Genomic DNA, 10,100 nt, shown 5'->3' on the forward strand with positions numbered 1-10,100 from the left:
GAACAATACTGCACATTTTGCCTTCACTGGCAAGCACACAAATTGTAACGGCTTCGACAGTGTGCTTTACATGTAAGGAGTCATAAAATAACCTTTCACCGTTGGGCTTCTGTCTGGGCCCCATTTAAATGAGACCCATTGAGCTTGCCCCAGTTAAACACTGTCTGCCAGTACTTAAGTCACCGGGGACAGATCATAGAGATATGGCACACACACACACACACACACACACAGGAAAGTGCTGACACCCAACAGCAATCTCAAGTTGCAAACTATTACCGGACTCCGAGTAACAAAGCCCAAAATGAAGAAAAGAGGTCATGCAGTAGGGTGTTTGGTGGTTGTGATTATAATGGAAAGGATGGGTGGTTACTTAAACCCATTTTGTGAGTCCAGACCTCACGGTAGGAACCAAATATATTCTACAATGCAGGCGATGAATTCCACAGTGTTTGCTGGGACTTGCACGGAGTAATTACAGACAGAAAAAAGACAACAGTCAAGCTTGATTTCAAAAGCGTAATGTTTTAAAAGCATCGCTGGCTCACATTTTTTGACTCTCCTTTGCTTTTGTCAAAAGGAGTACATAAAGGGTTGGCAGGATTAATCATAAAACAGTACATAACTATTGTGAAGCTTTAATTTAGCACCTCATTTAACTCAGTAAAAACAACAACTTCCCAGGCTGGCATTCTGACACACATTTAATTCTGCCCTCTGGTAATGGTCTGCGCTGTTTAAAAGTCTGTTTGGCAGCTCTGTAGATAACAGATGGAAGAAAAATGAGGGGAATTATGAGAAAGATTGATTTCCTGGGGATGAATGGTCTGGTATTCACACAGATTTATCTGAAACAGACTTTCTCGGACTCGGTTATTATTGAATAAACACAAAGGCGCACAGACACACACACACACACACACACACACTGTGGCACCGTATGCAGACAAACAAGAATATGTGCTCACCAAGATGCATACAAAACTATATATTCATGCAGAAAGCAAGGGAACAGAAGAAAGCTGAATTATGAGTCAGAATGAAAATATTTTCTGAGGTGATAAGAGGTGAAAAAGTCTAGACTTTCAGGAAGCACCCTTCAAAGCAGAATTACATCTCATTCAACACAATGAACTAAATTAATCTATAAATGGGAATAATTATTTATTTTACAAAGTCAGCTCCAGTGTGGTTTACTCAAACATTCTACCTTCTTTTTTTCAAGCCCGTTCCCTGCAGTCTTGTAAAACATATTCCTTTAGAAGAACAAGAACAAGCATTGTCCTTTTAAGCATCCCAAGCCCATCTTTAAGGAACCATAATATAAACCAGAGACTATAACTTTTCTTGTGGCATCTCAAAGGCAGACACAGGAATGAAGCAAAGAAAAAGAAAAGAAAAAAAAAAAAAAAGAAAGGCAAATGAAGGAGGGGGAGGACGGGTGAATAAAGTACCTCATTTGAGTCCCATAAAAAACAAGGAGGCACAAACATTTATCTGTGGTGAGGCTTTCATCAGATGCTTTAAGAGAGCAGAAATAACAGAGAGCAGGATGCTGATAAAGTGGAGACAGGAAATGGAGAGCGTGGGTCTCCGGCTCTCATGTTTCAGCCGGGACAAGGGGTCCCATGTCCCCCCTCCCACCACCACCCCTCTCCCCTTACTCCCCTCTCTTGTGCTGCTGACATAGAAAGACCACAACCCTCCTCAGCCAGACATTAGTGCAGCAACTGGAAACCGCCACCCTCCTTCACAATGCAGAGATGAGACACTCAAGAAAATGAGGCAAAGCCTGCAGGTATATAAAATGTGAGGTTTGTATCCATTTGATGGTTTAACTAAATACCATCCAGCTTTTCAAATAACTTATTACAGATGAATACAGTTTGCATTCTTTAAGAGGGTTTTTTTTGGGGTTTTTTTTTTAAATATATTTGCTTTAGTCTCATTCCTCTAGTGAGGCTCTGGCTCTGAGCACAAGACGGGGCAAAGCCAGGATTAGAGGGTTTAGCTTTGTCACTCAGAGTCAGAGTGGAGTAGAAGATAGCAGCAGTAATTTTATTCTGAAGAGGAAGCTTGATTTCTGTAAAAACATAAAAGTTCAGGTAATTCTGTGCCGCGTGAGTGACTCAGGTGTTATGAGTCACCGCTGATATCATCTCATTCATTACTGCCTCAGAGGCACATTGGCCTTTCTCAACATATACGTAACCTGGTTTTTACATCACCAGTGCCCTGATTGGAACAAGGCAGTGGACTGAATTACAGCCATTATGAAAAATAGAGAAAAACACAGAAGAAACACACAAACAAAACAAAAAAAACTGAAATTACTTTTGGAGTTATCACATTATTCAAGTGATCATGTAAACAACAAATTACAATATTCAAAATGATAATGGAAGATGAAGGAACACACCTAAATTTCCCTTCAAAATATGAACGTCTTTGTGCATGTAATAGGATTTATTCAGAAAAACAACAACAAAAACTTAGAAAACAGTAGTAACGAAGAAGACAGAAGACACCAAGCATTATGTTCGGCAGTGGGAAATTAATGAAGAGCCACTTCGACAGTTCAAAAGTGAAGAGGAGACAAATTCCATATTAAATTAAAAGAAAACCTCAACACGAGAGACGTTCAGCCCTCAGGCGTTCAACAATGCAAGAAAAGATGTTTTGAAAATAATGGAAGGTTTGAGATTTATGTCTCTATGTATGTCAAAAGAAATCTGATAATACACACATGACACATGTAATCCAGGGTTTTTTCCACGTTCACATTTCTGACATCCATGTAAATGTGTCAGATCCAATTATTACAATTTTCTGATTACCCTCAGTAATCAGATTTTCCTGCTCATGTACAAGCAATGTGGTGAAAAGGGTAGTACTGTCACCTCACAGTGTGCATGTGTCTCTGGATACGCAGTCCAAATACATGCATATTAGGTGAATTAGTGTCTCTAAATTGGCCGTGGGCGTGAAAGAGAGTGAATGTTATTCTCTGTGTCTTTGTGTTTACCCTATGATGGGCTGGCATTGCTTGTTCAAGGTACAGCCCGACCATTGTTCTGGAAGCTTCCATCGACTCCATCCACCCCAAAACCCTGAGTTGGCAAAAGTGATATGGAGGATGCACGAATGGAGAAAGTAACAGAGATCTATAATAGAGGGGGCACAGCATCCGTCTCAATTTCCCCAATAACCATCACAATAACAGGATTACAATTCACATCATTAATAAAGAATTACAAGAGAGTGTGGCAGGGCAGGAAGAAACAAAACTCACACTTCCTACCCCCCAGACATTGCAAGAGTTACAAAGATTCCCCCGAGAATGGCCCTTGGGCGTGGTTAGCCATCCTATCAGACATGAAAATATGATGTAGTTTTTATTATATATTGGTCTTGTTGTTATCGAATGATGTCATGTATTCATTTGAGTGATTTTACCTTATAACTTGCAAGCTGTATATGTAGTTTCCTTAGGGTAAATTTTGGTGTTTGCACCAGCTCTAATTAAAAACACCTTTGTGCTAAACCATGGTAAGCAAATAGAATTTTCTTCTATAGGATTTATTTTTTTTTTTTTTTTCAGGAATTCAAAGGTAAATTCTCTTATCTTGACCAGTCCTTCTGCAGAATGCAAACCAACCACTCTGTTAAGATGGAATTATTTTCCATAGTCAAACTGGGAATATTTAGCCTAAATTTTTTGGCCAAATGTTGGACCCCCTCTCCCCTTGCTGTGCCATGTAAGGCCTGTGCTTGTCGTGCATTAGTTTTACCACGGTAGTGCTATGCTCCTCCCTGGACCAGGGAACCAAGAACACAAGGAGCGTTGTTAAAGGACATGAGGGAAATAACAGCATTCTCTTGGCCTTTTAATGCTTGTCAGCGCATTGAGTTTTTTATAGCGTCTATGTGAATGCAAAATAGTACCAGGAGTATCCTTGTGGCGTTTTAAATCCCATGTAGCTCAGGTTATTTTGCACCATAATCAAATTTGCTTGCATAAAGCAGCATAGAGCAGCAACACTAAATACTAAATCAGTAAGAATGTGCACGATCACCACATAATTAGACAATCGTGAATAAAATGCAAATGGCTATGATGAGCTAATATTTAAAAAAAAACAAAAAACTGTGTATACATAATAAACAGATAATTTAATAGAAAAAAGACAAATTAAAACATTAATATTTGTTCCACCTGCTATCTTTTAGTCACTCAAACTCGGATTTAGCTGCTATTGTAATATTGTCCTTCACTGATTACCTGTTAGGAACACAAAAACGCACGAGGACATTAGTGGTTGAACACCAGGGGGGCGACCACGATGCCAAATTAAAGGCCAAGTGTGGAGTGTGTACTTATACTCACTCATGATGTGCTCTGTCAGCCCTGCTGCTTATAATGGCATGAGAAGGGCCACTTAACTCGTAATCACTTCTCTCTTCCCCTTTGGCTCTGTCCTCCTCTCTAACCCCCTCATCCGCTGATTTTCTGACTGTCGACTCTGATCTCTAATCATAAATGAACTGTAGATCAAGAGCAGGGACAGTGATCCACACCCCCGTCCCCCTTGGCCAGGATCCTGTAATCACAGGGCTCTTGGCCACTAAGAGGCCAACAAGCCTTTGAATGAGAAATGACTGGCGCTCTAATGCATCAGCCATCTCAACATTGAAGGACCATTTTGTGGCACGGGGGACATCACAGGTAGGAAATCAGGTCACCACCATCATCATCATCTTTATAGTCATTATCTCCTTTCTCATCCAGCAGTGTAATTGGAAGTGGGACCTTTTATACAATTATTTGCTCTCCACCAGCCTAAAAACCTAAACTTGTCACAATATGTCGCAGTGAGTTTTGCCCCATGGTGCACTTTGACTCACCCAATTCTCACAAAAACACTTCACACACACACACACACACGATCCAGGTGGCGTGATGTGTATTGTTGAGAGACACAGGTCAGCCATTCTGGCACAGGCCTACCTGTCAAGGGCTGCTACTTGAGCCGAGCTCTGTTAATGGACTGCTAATAGAAGTGAATGTTGCACCATGGAGCTCCCCTGTAGTTGAGTGTGTCACATGGGGTGATTAATGACACACTCTCTTTTTCCCCTCTGTCCGTCCCTGTCCTCGCTCCATATCTTGCTTTCACTCCTCTCTCTCCCTCTCTCTCTCTGTTCACAGCTCCCTCTCTTCTCCATTCCTCACCTCTCTATTCCCCTCTCGCGTCCTTGCAATCCCCTTCATTTCTCCACCTATCTTCTTGTATTTCTTTGCCCACCTTTCCAGGAACACACATTTAACATGCCGAAATCTGCCGTCATCATTTCATCAAGTTTACGAGCAATGCAAAACCTCCGTTGGAGATGGTTTGTGGGGTGAAAGAGCAGCAAAACAAAAATGGAAAAACGAACAAGTGCGACAGAAATCTCATTAGGAAGAGAAAATGGGTTTAGGTTCACTTTACAGGGAGAGGATTAATCCTTCCAACGGGGCTGATCGGAGTGAATAAACAAGAAAATAGCTTAGAGGAAACCAACATCGTAAGGATCCCGACTATCACGTCGAGACGTCATGTTTGTGTGAATGGCAGGTTTTAATAATGTCATATTTTAACAGGCTGAACCTATATTTGAGTCGCAATCTAACAGAAGTACTCCATTAGATGTCCCCACCAACACCGTCGAAGGCTCTGAAATGGCAAACTAAAAGAAGAAAATTATTTCAGAGTTGTTATTTCAAAGGTTTTACTTCCAGTAGGCATAAATTATAGAATACTCAAAAGCCTCTCACAGGCTTATTTGGAAGTGAAAAGTTTCGGAGGCTGGCTGGCTTGCCTGTGCAAAAAGGAACATTTTGGACTTCGGTCCCATGTATATGAAAAATGCTCACTCCAGGCCGACTTACAATGACAGTCACCGTATCTGCTTGCACCAGCACAGCATAAGTTATCCTCATCCACCAGATGAGCGCAGAACTGTGCCCATCCCCAAAAATAGCAACCGAGTGTATATTTTTTGCTTTTATAACAATAGTATATGACATCAAGTGGTGCGGAGAAGCAAACTCAGCAGCCTCTCTCTTCACAGTAATTATCACTCGCTACCACGCTCCGTCTGTGGATCAGCGAGGAACCAGCGTGCAACTCTGACCCCGCTCAGCCATACTGTGTACACACTTTCTGCTTTGCCCTCTTCCTTCGCCGTATGGTGACTCAATCTCAATTTCCTTCCGTTATAATAAAAAATCTTTCAATTACGCAAAATTGCTTGACTTTTAAAATGCCATCTTGCAGGCCTGAGGACCCTGGCAAGGGGCTATCATAGGAGGTAATTTATAAGCACTGCTCCTTGCGCACAATGTGCTCATTGTGCACGTATGGTCTGTTTATACAATGACCGCAATGGTCATAATGTTACCAGCCCCGAGGAGCCAGTTGTCAGGCCCAAGGGAAGCTTGTTAAGAATAATAATAATGAGAAAAATAACATTCATACATTCACCAGCATTTTTCAAGTCGACCATAGCAGTTTGTTTTGGTTTTTTTTTTCCTAGTTTTTTTTTTTAATTAATACAAATCAAAAAGCAGCTTTTCCAACTATGAAAAAAAATCCCACAAGGACACATCATCAAAAAGTAGAGAGAAAGCAAACAGAGTCTCACAGTGCGAGAGGAAGAGTGAGACACGAGAGCAACACTGGAAAAACTGAGCTAATCACATACAGGAAGACCAGCACCCATCTATCCACTGCCAAACTGAGGCATACATTATATGAATTTCAGTGTGATTTTCCAATAACATTTTATGTACCACTGTGATTTATGAAAGTCAGAAAACTATCATTATAAGAATTAATCCGCGGTTCAATATGTCTAAGTATAAAAATCCTATTTAAATCCACCATCAATCATTTCAACTATTTTCCATGAAAGTGCATATTTATTAGGAGGTGAAATGTGTGAAGAAAAACAAAACAAAACATTGCTTTCTCCATGACTCTCAGACTGAGGTTTCCAAATGGCAAGACCTAATATTTCAGATCCCACTGTTAGACGCAACAATGTGCACACATGAGAGAGAGTATTTCATATGTTCCCATAACAACTTGACATCCTCCGTCGACTTTTAAACAACATGCACACAGATGCGAGCAGTTACTGTGTGCAGCTCTGGCACCATGGGTTTCCAATCACGCTTCTCGTACAAGGCTCTCCGCTACCTTTCTGGCGGCTCCTCACATAAATCTGTCCCGGCCCGTCTCCTTTTGTCAAGAGTTCAGCAGGTTAATGAGCACTCTCATTTCCCAGAGTTCACGGTCTTTCAACCAAGAGTCCTCTGGAAAACAGCGTCGAAAAATATAAAAACAAACATCTTCAGCCCTGTGAAGCATTTCTCAGTGTGCCACTATAGGAAGCATCTCGGAGTAACTTCAAAACAAGGAGAGAGATGGTGTAAAAAGAGTGCCTGGGTAAGTGAGCCACTTTAATCACTAGTAGTTTTACACTGAAGAAGTGGCTCTCCAGCGATTTGGAAATGTGTAGAGCTCATCAGTGGCCCCAAAATAGTCAGGGCCATTAATTAGGCTCAAACAATGTTCTCCTGGTGTATCGACTTCTTAATGGACAGAGAGGAACCGTGTTCGTATTCCCATCCAGTCAATGACACAGAGGCTCTCTGGGGTTTAGGAATGAGTATTATGTCATCTCACCCTGCCCTTCAGAAACAGGACCTGTGCTGTTTTTTTCAGTCTTCCTCTCCCTCTTTTTGCTCATTAACTATGTAGGAGTGAGATGAAGGTCTGGAGCAGCTAGATAAGGTTGCTCACAGACCCTCATCTCTGTCCGAGATATGTGCTTAGACCTCCAATTTAAAGCTTGTGTTGCTCTTGCATGAGCACTGAAGCCTCATATTAGAAAATATATATATACTGTATGCAGGGATTTATGGTTCATGGAGGCGAACTGTGGGTGGAAAATTGTCCTCTGCTACCCAAAAAAAAAATAAAAATCTGTTCATTTTCTAATTTTCATGATGCCATTCAGTCATACTTCATTCCAGAAAGAGGAGCCAGACCACCCTTAATACCAGACTTGGCATTCGATATCCATGCACAAACAGACGCTGAACAGTCGACACACACACACACACACACACACACACACACACACACACACACACACACACACACACACACACACATGGGTTTCACTTGATTTTCTTTGTTTGACTGTAAATTTCCCTCAGGAAAAAAAAAAACCCAAACAAGATTAAGTAAATAGCTTCAGGTGCTGTGGCAGTACCTCAATGCTTTCAATAACTGGGAGCAGCTACAGTTTACCGAAAACACTTTTCAACTCTCTGAAGTGAAGGGCTGAAGTTGAAAACGTGCTCACTGATTGAGGTTAAGTACCATGAGAAATTAAAACTGATTGGGAAGAGATGTTCTCTTGAAAATATAAATTGCCTTCCAAACTTCACTCCTCCGTGATTTTCCGAAAAATAGATTATTTGGTCCTGAGAAAACACCCATCCTGAGAGCTTGGAATCAGGAATATTTTCCAATTATTGCCATCCAGAGAGTGGGAGAGACACTCGGAGTGAGATAATGCTATTTTCAAATAGCAGGCATCACATTCTGTAATTTAACTTCTGAAATCTGAAGACTATTTAATCTTCTTTAAAGAATCAGCTTCCTAAGAATAATGAATGGCTGCTTGAATTAGGGAAAAATTTTAATCCGTGTAGTTTCAGTTATCACCGTCTTTGTTGGTCTGCGTGTATTTTAACCTCAGTATCTTATCAGATCACAAAAACATAAAATGCGTTTACACATGTTTTTTTTTTTCTTTTTAATTGTTTGACAGGTAAACCAGCAGCTACCATTCAGGAGAAGAAATTATTAAAGGACTATTTCCATTTTCAAATATCTCTGCGTAAACAAGCAAAGTGAAGAGTTTTTAAGCCAATATTGAATCTCCAGTCCGACCTCACTGTGGTGCTCCGATACAGGCTGGAGGCTGAATTTACGCATCAACTTCGAATATACAACATTGGCCAAAAGGTGGGTGAGCTCTTGTGAGATCTGGGAACAACCTTACCAGAGTTTCAAAAACGTTTACGGAGAGTGAAGCCAAGTGAACAGGTCAAGAATGAGACTGTAGAGTTTACCTTGAGCCACTCCGGAATCCAACAGGAGAAAAAGCAAAAGCCAGGATAAGGTCTGCATCTCCGGACAGAGTCTCCACACTCTTCCTCCGTCTCTGTCGGTCTGTGCGTCGCACCCCATCATGAGGCGTCAAAACTACGCTGAGGGGCAAGTCCGAGTCACTGACTAATTTATCAAACGCGCACTCTCGTCCTCCGCTGTCCAAATAAAACCCTGCGCACAAAAACCAAAAAACGGCTTTGGAGAATATAAATCCAGCGCGGTGATTTTTGCGAACATGTGATGAGTTTTCTTAGAATAAAGATTTCGGTGCGTCGCTTTCAGTGCATGAGAAGGCTTGTGGCATCAAAATCGCGCCCCGTTTGCTTTTTCCCTCAAAAGGTTGACTTGGTTTCTGTCGTGGTGTGGATCGATGTCTTAATGGTGAATTCATGCTCCCACGCAAAATCAAAAGTCCTCACGCGTGTGGGGAGGAGGGGGGGTAGAGAGAGAGAGAGAGCGTGTGAGCCGTTGTATGCGTGCACCGCGCCTCGCGCTCCACTGACGGACCTCGAGCGCAGTTAAGGAGCCGTCTCCCCTGCACGGGCCACCTCACTCCTGCAGCCAATCCAGGCGCTCCGCCGCTCCGGCGCGCGGCGGCGCTGCGTCAAAACCCGGCCCGGACAGCTGCGAGGAACGGATGCGTGTATCATGGTGGTGATTTGGTGATGTGGAGTGGGGGTCTGAGCCCACTTGACGGCCATTGACGTCAATAATGACTTTGAAAGCAGCCTGAAAAAATGTAGTGTTTGTAAAGTGTGATCATGATTCATTCCCTAGCATTTTCTCCCCGGAAATTTTTGAAAATAATGAACGAACTAATGTTTATGTTTATTTCATTAAAAAATCTATATTATTACATTAAAATAT

General features: G+C 41.7%; 1 protein-coding gene across 2 annotated transcripts in view; it reads right to left on the bottom strand.

Annotated features, from left to right (window-relative positions):
- Positions 1–9,733, bottom strand: part of unc5cb (unc-5 netrin receptor Cb) — a 119,203-nt gene extending 109,470 nt beyond the window's left edge. For both annotated transcript variants that reach the window (XM_080477357.1, XM_080477356.1), the window contains exon 1: positions 9,194–9,733. In XM_080477357.1, coding sequence (XP_080333483.1) covers positions 9,194–9,314 — 121 coding nt within the window. In that variant the 5' untranslated portion in view covers positions 9,315–9,733. The remainder of the gene's footprint in view (positions 1–9,193) is intronic.
- Positions 9,734–10,100: the final 367 nt, after the last annotated feature.

Source organism: Lipophrys pholis, assembly GCF_963383615.2.
Source record: "Lipophrys pholis genome assembly, chromosome: 12".
NCBI classification, from domain to species: domain Eukaryota; kingdom Metazoa; phylum Chordata; class Actinopteri; order Blenniiformes; family Blenniidae; genus Lipophrys; species Lipophrys pholis.